The sequence below is a fragment of the Salvelinus alpinus genome, chromosome 6, assembly GCF_045679555.1.
Source record: "Salvelinus alpinus chromosome 6, SLU_Salpinus.1, whole genome shotgun sequence".
Classification (NCBI taxonomy): Eukaryota; Metazoa; Chordata; class Actinopteri; order Salmoniformes; family Salmonidae; genus Salvelinus; species Salvelinus alpinus.
The window spans coordinates 67235601-67249264 of NC_092091.1; the positions used below are offsets into that span (position 1 = coordinate 67235601).

At 44.5% G+C, this 13664-nt stretch overlaps 1 protein-coding gene across 1 annotated transcript in view; it reads left to right on the forward strand.

The window, feature by feature from the left end:
• The first annotated feature begins 7105 nt into the window (after window positions 1–7105).
• Window positions 7106–13664, forward strand: part of znf827 (zinc finger protein 827) — a 120016-nt gene continuing 113457 nt past the window's right edge. The window contains exon 1 of the mRNA XM_071407482.1: window positions 7106–7473. Within this exon, the coding sequence (XP_071263583.1) occupies window positions 7431–7473 (43 nt within the window). The 5' untranslated portion in view covers window positions 7106–7430. The remainder of the gene's footprint in view (window positions 7474–13664) is intronic.

Below are 13664 nucleotides of genomic sequence, written 5' to 3' on the forward strand. Positions count from 1 at the left end.
TTAGACTTTTACTCAAGTAATATTTTACTGGGTGACTTTCACTTTTACTTGATTCATTTTCTATTAAGGTATATTTTCTTTTACTCAAGTATGACAATTCATTGCTTTTACCACCACTGCCTGTTCTGTACGAGCACGTAACCACACTTGTACAAGAATGAGTACACACACACACACACACACACACACACACACACACACACACACAGTACTTGCATGAGCATATAATGCACACAAACGCACAAACAAATGCACACACACACACTATGCCTCAGGTCTTCCTTTTGAATGCAATATACCAGATGAATATCAAATTTATGTTGCAGTGTGGGTTTAATCAAATAAAGCTAATGAAAAGACGCCGATTCCTCCTCGTCCATTTCACAACATTACTTTCCCATAATCCTTCACTTTGTCTTCCTCTGAAATGGCACCCTATTCATTATATAGTGCACTGCTTTTGGTCAAAGGTAGTGCACCATATAGGGAACAGGGGGCCATTTTGGACACACCCTTTGGCTTTTACAGTGTAATTTACCTAGTCCTGACAGCCAGCCACCATACTGTCATTTTGACAAAGGCAGTCACCAACACTACCTATTTAAACGGTTCACGTTACCACATGACAATTGGCATGATCGTATAATAACGGATGTGTGCCAATGCCAAGTAGAGCTGGCTGGTAATGGGGCTCTAGCTTGGCCGCTTTTAATATTTGAATGTGTTTTCATTACAACAGCATGGAGCAGATAGCCTTTCTGACGTCCAGGCAATTGTCTGCAAATGAATGAGATTACATGACAAGCAGTGAATGACAGAGAGAGCAGCTACCCAGGCAGCAAGCGGCTGCCAAGTGCCAACCCCCGGCAGTTATCTGATGGTAGCCTAGCAACAGATCCCTGACCTGGCTTTGACCTCCACCCGATAAGGTCAACACCTGAAGACAACGCCATTGGACGACTGGCTGGGGAGGGGGAGGAGCCTGGGAGGAGTGTAGGTGGGCTGAGACAAAGGAACCACAGAGAGAACAAACGCAGACTCCCTGTGAGTGAGAGTGACCATGCTCCTCACAGACAAAAACATGTCGGTAGCACATCTCGCCTGCACTACCAGTGTTTTGTTACCCGTGTGTGTGTTATTTATCTTTGCCAGTGGAAGGTCAACATGAATAGTACTAATAGTAAAATGTAAATATGAGTTAGAGCGCTTTCACACCACGATCCAGCTTATTAGCACTCATTTTCTTTCATGCATTGCTATTTATATTTAATTTACAGTCGCTGGTTACACTTAAATCATTTTAACATTTCTAATTCACAGGTCTCCAGTTTCACAGGTCACATGTTTTTCCTAAATATATTTTTATTCAGAAGAAGAAAAAAACTTGAAATGCTGGCAATATTTTGTATTTGTGAAAATAAATAGTGGGGGTCATAATAAGAGGAATGTTCTGGATAAGGAATTAATGGAGCGCAACCACGCACACACACACACATATACACATACACACACACACACACACACACTCAGTCAGTCAGTTCAACAGCAGCGGCACGGAAGTTAATCCAAATTGCGATAGTGGCAATATCCTATTAGGAGCATGGCAATAAAATCAAGCTGGGACTGGGAACACATTAGAGTTATCAGAACATGTTCAGCGCACTCCATTTACACAATGGACTGGCAGTAATCAGGGGGCTCTCTTCCCCTGACATACAGTAGGTACACACACACACACTCACACACAGCGAGACACATATCATACACTCAAACAACGGCATACAGATAAACACCAGTGTAGCACGTTGTATGACACACACACACACTGCATCCAACATTATCAGTGTCACGTTATACAAAGATACAGTATATCATACAAGGATATACACACACAATGAATTGAACCTAAATTAAAATCATCCCACGGGTGTTACCGTAGTAGGCCATACAGTACAGTACAGTATACATGTTAAGTAACCTTCTAGGGATGACCCTTCAACTAGTCAGGACTGCCCCAGAGGCTAAAATAACTCTCTGAGTTGAAGGACCCACACTTGCCCCCTCCCCCCCCCCCTCCCCCCTGGGGCCTTAGCAAGACCTCTCCCCCAGTTCATCAGGGGCAACCTAGACTCCTCCTATCTGTGTGTGTGTGTCTGCAGTATGGTGACTGTCTCCCTACTACAGGGGAAGTGTTGAAGGTCATAGGGCAGGAAATAGGCCACCTGCCTCTGTCACACAGTCGCAGAGAGAGAGAAAGTGTGCCTGTGTGTGTGTTTTGGAGTGAGCGAAGCTACAGTATTAGACTGAACCAAAGCACGGTGGGTGGGGTGTTATGTAAGGCTCTGTCCCAAATGGCACCCTATTCCCTATATAGAGCACTACTTTTGACCAGGGCCCATAGTGTTCTGGTCAAATGTAGTGCATTGTGTAAAGAAATGAGTTGCCATTTGGGATGTGTCCTAAGTCATGTCCTCTCTCCTGTCCTGTGATATTTGGTCAGGGGAGGACAAGGCGAGGCGACAACGGCCCCTCTCTACGCCCAAACGTCCCCACCGGGGGTGAGAGCTCGGAAGGCCAGAGGGCAAGAGAGGGAGCGAGGCCACCTGCTTCTGTCAAACTGTCAGGCCAGCTAGGGAAAGGTGTGTGTGTCTGTGTGTGTGTGTGTCCAGCGTCAGGCCAGGTGAAGGGAAGCGGGGGGAGGGGGGGGGCAGGAGGGAGCAAGAGGGGAGGGCAGCAAGTGTGTGTGTCTGTGTTTGTATGAAGGACAATGTGTGTGTGTGTGTGGTTTGGTTTGACTATCCTTGTGGGGACCAGAAGTCCTCACAAGGATAGTAAAACAAGGAAAAAGTGGGATTTTTTTTAGGTTGAGGTGTTAGGTTTAGGGTTACAATTACGGTTAGGGTTACAATTAGGGTTAGGGGTTAGGTTTAGGGTTTGGGGGTTAAGGTTAGGGAAAATAGGATTTTGAATGGGAATCAATTGTTTGGTGCCTACAAATATAGTAAAACAAACGTGTGTGTGTGTGTGGGGGGGGGTTAGGGTTAGATGAGGTGTATGGAGTATTTGAGGTGTATGGAGTAGTTGGGGTGTATGGAGTAGTTGAGGTGTATGGAGTAGTTGGGGTGTATGGAGTAGTTGAGGTGTATGGAGTAGTTGAGGTGTATGGAGTAGTTGGGGTGTGTGGAGTAGGTTGGGTATATGGAGTAGTTGGAGTGTATGGTGTAGTTGGGGTATATGGAGCAGTTGGGGTGTATGGAGCAGTTGGGTTGTATGAGTAGTTGGGGTGTATGTTGTATGGAGTAGTTGGGTGTATGGAGTAATTGGGGTGTATGAGTAGTTGGGGTGTATGGAGTAGTTGAGGTATATGGAGTAGTAGTTGGGGTGAGCAGAAGGGGAGGGGTGTGTGAGCTACCAGCTCTCACAGTCTCACGTCAGAATTAGACAAAAATGTGGAAGTTGTTCAAACAAATGTAAGTTTAGGCATTAACTCCAAATGGTTAAGGTAAGGATTAAGGTTTGGGATAGGCTTAAAACAAAAATATCAAAAACAACTTTCTATTGCTGGATTTGAACTTGCCTTCCTTTGGATGCTTACGCCCATCCTCCATCCCTGTCCGCAACACCCTAGCAAAACCAAAACCTATGTGAAGGTAACAGTGCTCACTGTTGCCCCTAGTGGCCGGTTTCCATGGACGTCGAATACTGACTTGTAATCACGGGTGACCTGCCTGGTGTAAGGGGTGTGTGTCTGTATATATACCCGGAAAACCCTGGCACCAGCCACCTTTTGAGGATTTATCAGCCTGCGACAGTCGCGGCTGGACAGGGGACAGATGTTGCGGTTTACCCCAAGGCTAGGCTACATCCAGCTAGTGTTAGCCTAGCGCTATAGCTAGCTTAGACCAGGTCACATGGGACAGTACGAATAGAGAGAGAGCAGAAAGTGGAGAAGCCAGGCTCATGCACCCTGAGACAGAAACTCCTCTTTATCCACCTCCCCTATCCTCCGCTGAAGCACCTGAAATTTCCATTTCGCTAACTGCCACGCCGCTGCAGGGAAGCATTTTAATAAGTCGTATTAATGCCAACTGACAAAATTAGATTTTTTTAAAAGCAGCGGAACAACGGCAGTTATCAGTAAAGCTAAAGGAAATATAATTAGCTAAGGGGATTTTATTTCCTACAAACTGTGCTACTTATATTATATATTATGATATATTATTGTATAGGAGAAAAGATATTAGCTGTGACAGGTGTGATGAGGCCTCCCTGTTCGATTTGTATTGAGTTTAGGCACTATTTAATATTTATGTATGTATGTAAATTCATGGGCAGTACTGACTGCGGCCTAGGCGTGGCAAATGTGTTTTGTGCCCATCGATAGATTCCCAAGTAATTAGAAAAGTGATTATGAATAACACTTACACTAATGAAGTTTAAAAGCCACTTTTGATTGATTCACTTTCCCTACTCTGTTGTTATTCTAACGTAGACATTTGACATAGATTGCGGAACCGTTGATAGAGCACGATGTCAGAGCTTTGACCTTTAGGTGCAACCCTGGGTGAGGTCATGCTGGCGTTGCCATGGCTACTATCAGCGGATTGTCTTGTTGCCAGCATTACCTCAGCGGCCTGGCATTGTTGGGGTCAGAGAACAGACTGTGACCTCGCCATGGTGACAAACCTCTACTCAGAGAACAAAAACATGACTGCGGCCCGCCACACTCTCTCTCTTCCTCTCTGTATCTCTCTTTCTCTCTCCATGAGTTGACATAGTTTATTGTGTCAAATGATCTGGATGAATATGTCATTGTCAAAGAAGGCTTAGTTTCACTTGTTCATCAGGAGTATCATCTGTAAACTTTGTAATTACGACTTTCACAGATGTCTAACAGATTGCCTGATAAGATATAGGCTAAAGGCTACTAAAGTATATTTCATGTTTTATGGTGTAGATATAAAGTATGTTTTGATGTTTTAATATGTAATTACATGCAGTATAGTCTCAACAGCAGGAAAAGAAACAATCTGGCTTCAGACTGACTGTACAGTACGAATAGGATGGAAGCAACAGTGAACATTTAACCCCTCGTTTCCAACTATGCTGTGACCATGCTGGTCGTGGGTGGAGGGAGAGGTGGGCAGTCAACACCTGGTCCCCTGTTATGAGTGCTCAGTTGCTGGTGCAGGTGAGGCACACACCCCAGCTGTCCACACACACACACACACACAGATATTCACACATGCCTGCGCCTGTACTGGTGTCAGACACCCTATGGTTTAGTCCCTTTCAACACAACACAGGAGTGGAGAGGCTGGAGGTACACTAGAGTTCAACCTACTGCCATGCACATGCACTATGTACTGTGAATTATCACTAACCTTGGATTTCCTCAACAGAACCTTTTAGACAATAACACACGTTTCCATATGTGACGTTCGGCCTATACACACACTGTATGACAGATAGGGCGGCAGGTAGCCTAGCAGTTAGAGCGTTTGAGCTAGTAACGGAAAGGTCGCTGGTTTGAATACCCGAGGTGACAAGGTGACAAATCTGCCGATGTGCCCTTGAGCAAGGCACTTAACCCTAATTTTCTTCAGGTCTGACCGTACTACCAAGGCTGAACCTGTAAAACAACACATTTCACTGCACTTATTCGGTGTATTTGACAATAAAAAATATTTTTTGAAAATACATTTTCACAATAGAATATACTCATTCCTTAGGCCTCTTTCTTGTAGTTCTAATGTGGTCATGTGACTCGCATGAGTTCTCTACATATGTCTACTGATTACTGTTACTTGACTAGGACTTGTCCCGCTTCTGTCTGGACCTTTATGATAGATAATAGACATTTTAATCATGTTATGCTCTTTCCTAATTAGAAAAATGCAAAGTGGCCGTGTCACCTGTGGACATGATACAGGCAGTCCAGCCAGGAGGGCTAATTTGGGCTTCTGCTAATTGCCACGGTAACGAGCCTCCTGCGCCTCTCATAATCTGCATCTCAAATGGCACCCTGTTTCCTATAGAGTGCACTACTTTTTGACCAGAGCCATATGAGCCCTATTGGCTCTGGTCAAAAGTAGCGCACTCTATAGGGAATAGGGTGCCATTTAGGACTATTCTCTCAGAGGGAGGAGGTGGCAAGGGATGGAGGGATGGCAGGATGGAGGGATGAAGACACAGCTCTCCTCACACACCGAGAGGTGTGAAAGAATGTGCCGGGCCAAGTGAACACAGCCTGCAGGAGTCCAGCAGCAGGAAGAGAGACGGGACAGGCTGCGCTGTGAAAAACTCACCCCAACGCCACCACCGCGAGGGAGAGGAATGGAGATTTCGATTTTCAACGTTGTTATTAAATGTATATGATATGACCCAACGTGGAAATGCAACAAATGAAGGGTAAAACATGTAGTAATTTAGATGACATGATTTACAGAGGGATACGTTGGGGGTGAACTCAACTCTTAGGTAAACGCCATTGCTGTTACATGTACAATGAGACACAAAACACAACGTGGAAATGCAATAAAGTGTTGTTTTCTACTTTAGCTAATTCTTTTTTTTTCCCACAGAGGAGAGTTACACTATTGCTGAGACCAGAGGAAGTTATAGCAGTAGTTATTTACAGTTCATGTGACATACGGCATTGAAAAAAATAAGAACAATAGCAAGAAATGAAATGTGTGCATCTGTAGCCTAATGAATATGGAGGTTATGCAAGAGTGAAAATGAAAGGGTTCATTTCAAATGTATGTTTCATGCAAATTAATCATAATTATTTATTTGGGAAAACTGGGGATTTCCATTGGGCTTCTGAATTACTATTCAATCCATAATTTCATCAATTCAGGAAATGTACATTTCCCATTTTGAAAATATATTTATAATGTATGTGTAATATAAATAAAAAATGAAATGCAATCAATATGAAAAATACTGTACTGATACTGTATTTCAGTATCTTTGCCTTATTTATTATTTATAGAAGTGATCAAATAAATGTTAAAAAATATGTAGGGGTTTTGCAGTCAGCAATACACCCTGTAAGCTTGGGGGCACCTTGTCCGTTTCTACGCTGCTATCGCGGGCGAGCTCCTCTAGAGCGTGTGTGCGAGCTAGTGTGTGTGAGCGTGTGTGTGTCTGCTCTGCTGTTGCTGCCCTTTGATCCCTGCATTAGTGTTAGTTAGGGGCTCGGAGACACACTTACACAGAGAGCAGCCATAGTCAAGACACGGCAACAACAACAGCACAGAACCCTCCTCCTCCCGTGGTCCTATACCCAACAATACACTTTAAACCGCGAGGACAAGCCAGGTATACAGTCCCTGCCATCACTCTCGCCTACAATCTCAATGGGAAAAAACCTTTTTTCTTCTTATCCCTAAAACAAGGAGGAGAATGTGACAAAAAGGGGGAAAATGCCAAGGAGGAAGCAGGAGCAACCCAAACGCCTGCCTTCACGTAAGTCGTTTGCTGGTTTTGTGCAATTTTAATGGGTCTTCGTGTGTTTTGCGCAGTAGTTTAGGGTTAAAGAGGTGAAACAGACAAAGACACGGCGTAGGTTATTTCTCCTTTTTTAGGTCTGAGCAAGGCAGCCATGTTGTTGGCGATGAGTAACGTTAGCTAGCCAGCGAGTGCATGATCTGTACGTGGCTTTAATCGAGTATAATCGATAAAGGTCCCCTTTCCCCTAAAGGTTGCGGTCAGATAGCTTGTGTATCGGTTGTATATGGTATAATGTCTGAGCGTTTTCGTTTATCTGTTGGTGCGAGCGAGTCTCTTTCGGGGGAGAAAGGGGAGGATCTGAGAATCTGGCCGCAATAAAATGAAGGGTCAGTCGGATCAGACAAGCCAGACTCGGGGCTAACCATGCCTCCGTGTTCCTAGTAATAGCGCTTTCTAGCAACGCTCGGTAGCTAACTTCAAATTTCTGTTAATATAAACGTCTAACTTTCTCTCTCACCACTCAAAACGGGTGTATTGGTTCCCTCGGTAGGCGCTCGCTCTGTTTTTACGTCGAGTTCTTGAAAGTCTGGAGATCATTTTTTTTGAAGCAGAGGTATTTTCTTCCGCCCAGTTCAGCGAGGTTCATGTCTGCATGCAGGCTATGTCAAAGCCATGGTCGGTCACCTGAAGTTCAGTTTTTTTTCCTTCCCTTTGCAGCCATTCATTGCAGACAGACTACGATCAATAACGCGGGCTAGAGACGAGAAATGGCACTTTCCCCATTTCTCGTTATGTCGTTACTCCGAATGTACATCAGAATGTGCGATTTTGGTATATATATTGTTCATTTGACCCTGTGTAGCTTGGATGTTTAGATTGTGCTTTTATCAGTCCAATAATGAAAAGCTGCAACGACACACTTCGGCCGCTAGAGGATGACTTCTAGGTAGAATGTGTGGATAAAATGATCACAGAGGAATTGGCTTAGTGTGGCAATTTCCCCTGCTGTAGTGCAATGTCCTGAAGACCTGCGTAAGAACATGGCTTAATGAGTTATATTGGTATGCAAATGTAATTAATCTCATAAATCAATGATGACTTAATGAATGTACCATAATGACACAGTGTAGTCTTTCTTAAATGTCAAACAATGCAACTGTTCAGTGCTATTACTAGCTGTGATCAAAAGGGGATTTGTATACTTTGTTGTATAAAGTATACAAAATGTGAAAACAGTGCAGTAAATATCAAATTAGCGTTTGTAGTGCCATAGTGTGAGCTATTCGTGTCCTCTTTCCACGTGTGAGTATTTAGGCTACTACAAACGTCCACATATCCAGTCCCGGAGTCATAAAACATCCCCAAAATAAGACCGTTCTCTCCTCATCCACTGATACAGCGCTCGGGTGTTTGACCCAGAGTTGAACTTGGGAAATTGTGTCGGTTGGCTGGGTGAGAGAGCAGTAGTGAGAGAGTGATATTTGGACAGTAAGCTCTCACTCACATGTTACTGACGGCGAATGTACGTACCTACAAACGCCGCTGGAGTGGACGGAGCAGGTCATGCTCTGTAGCGTATAATGACATCAGTGGAGGCTGGTGGGAGAAGCTATAGGAGGACGGGCTCATTGTAATGGCTGCAATGGAATAAATAGAATGGTCAAACGTGGTTTCCATGTGTTTGATTCCATTCCAGCCATTACAATGAACCTGTCCTCCTATAGCACCTCCCGCCAGCCTCCACTGACTGACGCACCATACAGTACCCTGGGGCTCCAACTATTTAGTTCTATTATATGGGTTAGGTCACATGGCCCTCCATGAAATTAGTTTTACGAGTGTCTGTGGGTTTTCGCTCATCCTTTGTAGTTGATTAAGGAATGAAGGTCACTGATTAGTAAGGGACTCCCCTCACCTGGTTGTCTAGGTCTTCACCGAAAGGAAAAACCAGCAGACACTAGGCCCTCCATGGAATGAGTTTGACACTCCTGGATTAATTAATGTTATAAACATGTTACATCATGTAATAGCCTATTGTATGCATCAATTACAGGATTTCATATAATAACAAAGAGAAAGCCTTTTCTCTTTAAGAAGTTGTGGCCAATATTTTACTTCTCACACTATTCAATCACAAAAATGATACAGGACAACCTTTTATTTATTTATTCTGTATAGGTTTTCCTCCCACACTGACTGGAAGTCAGTGCCACTTCACCTCATTGGCCGACTGTCTGTTTGTTTTCATTGTTCAGCTAACAACACCTACACCGATTGGTCACGTGCCAGAAACAAGCACAATATTGAAGTTCAGATGTCTGCATCTGTACTGAGGCCCTGTGGTGAAAAGAGCACGATTACACATTGCCTTTAAACTACTAAAGGTGCTTTATCTTAGCCCAGACACATGCAGGTCTAGATATTTGGGGTTGTGTACTCTGCTTTGTGCTCTGTGCAGGCCAAGCGTCATGCTGTGTATATTAGCATACATGGCATGTGAGAGAGGGCACACACACGTACACACACATACTCTCAAGCTGGCCATGGAGGTCACAGTACAGTGCAGCGCCCTCACTCAGACAAGTAAACATGACCTTTGGCGCACAATGAAAACGGCCACTCGTTATGATTTTGGTACGCGCATGATTATCTATGTTGAATTCTATTGGCCGATTACTTACTGTAAATATTGACGGTAAAATTATCACTTGGATAAAGCAAAGAGATTTTTACATGTAAAAGTAGTACCCTGTTATTTACGTGTAGATTATGCTGGAGGTCGGTTTTGAAATATTGTCAACGCAAGCAGCATTCTTTCAGGCCCAGAGGTTTCTAGGTCATTGGTCATACTTATGTTATGTCACCAAATATTAGTTCTTAAACCTCTCTCTACTCTTGATAATTTCGCAACCATTCTGAATTAGCTTTATGCTATAGGGCCTATCTCCTGAATAAATGTTGAAGTAGGCTTTAACTCAAGATATGGATACGAATTGTAAGCTAAAAATAAATGAGAGAGAGAGATACCCGATCATGAATGGCAAAAGGTCAGGGGCACTGGGAGAGCGAGCGAGAGAGGGAGACATTTTCTCCTCTCCCTGTCTCCTCCTCTGCTGGTTCCTCAGGTTATCTGCATTTGAAATGGAGGGATTTTAGCCCCTGCCTCTACCCGACCGACCGAGTGCTCTTCTGCTTTCCTCCTCACCACCAGCCAATGGCTGGGTGGTTCTGTACCTTACTGTAATGGCGGGTCACTGGCGCCCTTCCACTTTCTATGATTATAATGACCTTGGCGGGGCCGGGGCTTGAAAACATTGGATTAAGGGGAAAGGAAAATGAGGGGAGGTTTCCATTTTGCTCTTGGCATCAAATTTGTGGGGAATTTCTGCCAAGAATCCCCCTCCGCCACTTTCCACCCCCCACCACCCCTCAACTTGACGGGGCGCGGGCTCTCATGGGCCGCGGTGTCTGCCGACTGGAGCTGGAGCGAATAATGATACACAGGCTTTCACTTAGAAATGAATTAAAGGGCAGGAGGAAGGTGGTGGGATGCCTCCTTCAGCATACGCTTACATAGAGCGGAGTTTGAGACCCGCCGCGTTCAACACCATTCAGATTCAGTGGCTAGGCCTAAAACTGTCCCCATTCAGTCTCTCAGTGACTTGATGGAGAATTGAATGGATAGTAATTGGGAGGCCGCTACAGCGGTTGATCTTAAATGAAAGTTGGTGGGGTAAGTTAACTTTATAATGGGCCTGGTTCTAGAGAAGCTTCTGGGGTTTGATCAATACACATTTAAAATGTGTTGTTGCTTTCTGCATCAAACAGGTAGGCTGGCTGGCAATACCAAGGCCAGCAGGTATTGTCAGGATTCCAATGGGCATCCACTAAGGTTGGGCGGTATGCAGATTTTCATACTGTCATACCGTTTCTGTAGCAACCGTTACCGAGTCAAAATATATAGGCAGCTTATGGTAGAGCAAATTAACATTCAATTCTCTGGCAACAGCTCTAGTGGACATTCCTGCAGTCAGCATTCCAATTGCACGCTCCCACAAAATGTGAGACATCTGTGGCATTGTGTTGTATGACAAAACGTCACATTTTAAAGTTGTATTTTATTGTCCCCGGCACAAGGTGCACCTGTGTAATGATCATGTTGTTTAACCAGCTTCTTGATATGTCAGGTGGATGGATTATCTTGGGAAAGGAGAAATTCTCACTAACAGGGATGTAAACAAATTTGTGCACAACATTTGAGAGAAATAAGCTTTTTGTGCACATGGAACTTTTCTTTAATTTTTATTTCAGCTCATGAACATCGAACCAACACATTACGCATTCATATTTTTGTTCAGTGCATATTTAACTTTCCGTTATAAACAGTGGCGTAGCATGCATCCCCCCAACCCTCAAACATTTAAAAAAAGATATATTCGTAATTTTGTTTTAGGTATTGAAAATCATTCGGCGGTATTTCAAAATACCCCAGTGTACGGTATAAATGGTATATCGCCCAAGCCTAGCATCCACTGAGAATCCCTCCAATTCATTCAGAATGCTCTTTTGAATCAAGGTTGTCAATGAGGTGACACTTCATTTAATTTCCAGTGCCCTGAGTAATTACAAAAACATGTCTGATAAGCAACTCGCTTCACAATAACTTCAGGGGGCTACTTGTGAGTAATTAACTCTGTTTTGGACACACTTTTCATCAAGTGTCAAACTCACTAGAGGTACTAAGCAGGTAATTTAAGATAGGATTTCTTTATTCCCAACAAAAGGGACTCAGGGAAGCATAATATGCAAATCTCCTAAAGTAATTATTTAGGGATGTCCATTGCCTTCCCCCATAATACTTATTCAGTTAGGCTTAATTAGAGCGGTTTCTTGACAAAGATCCAGGGATGACTTCCCCACCTGATTGTCGGCCATGACACTTGATCTGGTCCCTCTCGAACGACATCTTCAGCGTGCCCTCTGTATTTTACATTGACCTAATTTAACAGAACAAATGAAAGGTCCACCATGTCCACTAGGAGGCCTAAAAATAAATCACAAAGTTACCGGCAATCTGTTCCACACAGTACCTACCTGGTCTCAATCAATCCCCCCCTTCCTACTCCTCCGTGTGGAATGGAAGTGCCTTAGCCTTGGTAACGATTTTCTCCATGTTGACAAGCCACAACAGGGAGATGTACAGCTTCGGAGAGCAGCCCTTTGGCTAGGACGTAGCCCCGGCACTGAGTAATACCAATCTCACAGGAGTAGCACAGGCTCTCAGTTGGCCGCAGTTCATAAGGAACTGCGAACAGCTCGCTGGTGCAGCTGGGAAAGACAGAGGGGAAGAGAGAGGGAGAGTACTGGTGGTGGTGGAGGAGGTGGTGGGGAAGCTGCTAAGAGCTCTGGGCGGTTTTCTCTGTTGTACCACACAAAGTGCATCTAGGGCCCTGCAGGACAGGCCTTTAACAGGCGTGAGGGATGTAGAGATATAGAGAACGAGAGAGAGGAGGGAGGTCTGGGGAGCAGGAAGCTCTAGTCGGCCAGTCGTGCCAGACTGCTGCCTCTGCTTCTAAACAGGGATGTGATTTATTATCGAGGCTCATTTCACTCTTAAAAGAGAGATGGAAATGACATCGCAGAGAATTAGAGAGGTCTCCTCAATTGTCTCTGAGAAGAAAGCCATAGCTGTAGGCGTGGGGATATTTCGGAGCATGTGGTACGCGTCTAACTGGTGCGTGAAATCAGAGGAGGGTTTTTGCTTAGGTTGGCATAGATTTTTCTTTCCTTTGGTGGTGAGGCCTTTTTAGTTTAGATAGTGGATACTGATTCGGTCACTGCGTTTGATGGCCCTTGCCAAGGGGCCGGTCTTGGTTGCCCTGTATAACCAAATAACTGCACTCCACTCTCTGTGTTGCCAGGTTTGAAATACATGGTCATTTTATGTAGCTCTACTGTCTTGATGTATGTTGTTGTTAGGGGGGCTTAAAATGGCTCTCGTCCAACACGCTGATCTTGGCGCCCTGGCGGAGAGCACTCTAGCACGGCGGAGTGCTAATGTCATGACCTCACTTCCTGTGTGGGTGGAAGAGAGGCCAGGAGGCCCCCACACTTGCCAGGCTCTTGTTAGCCTTTGGCAGCAGCAGCCAGGCAAACTCTGTCCCCTCTGGTCTGGAAGTCAGTACTAGGCTTAGGCAGTATCCAGA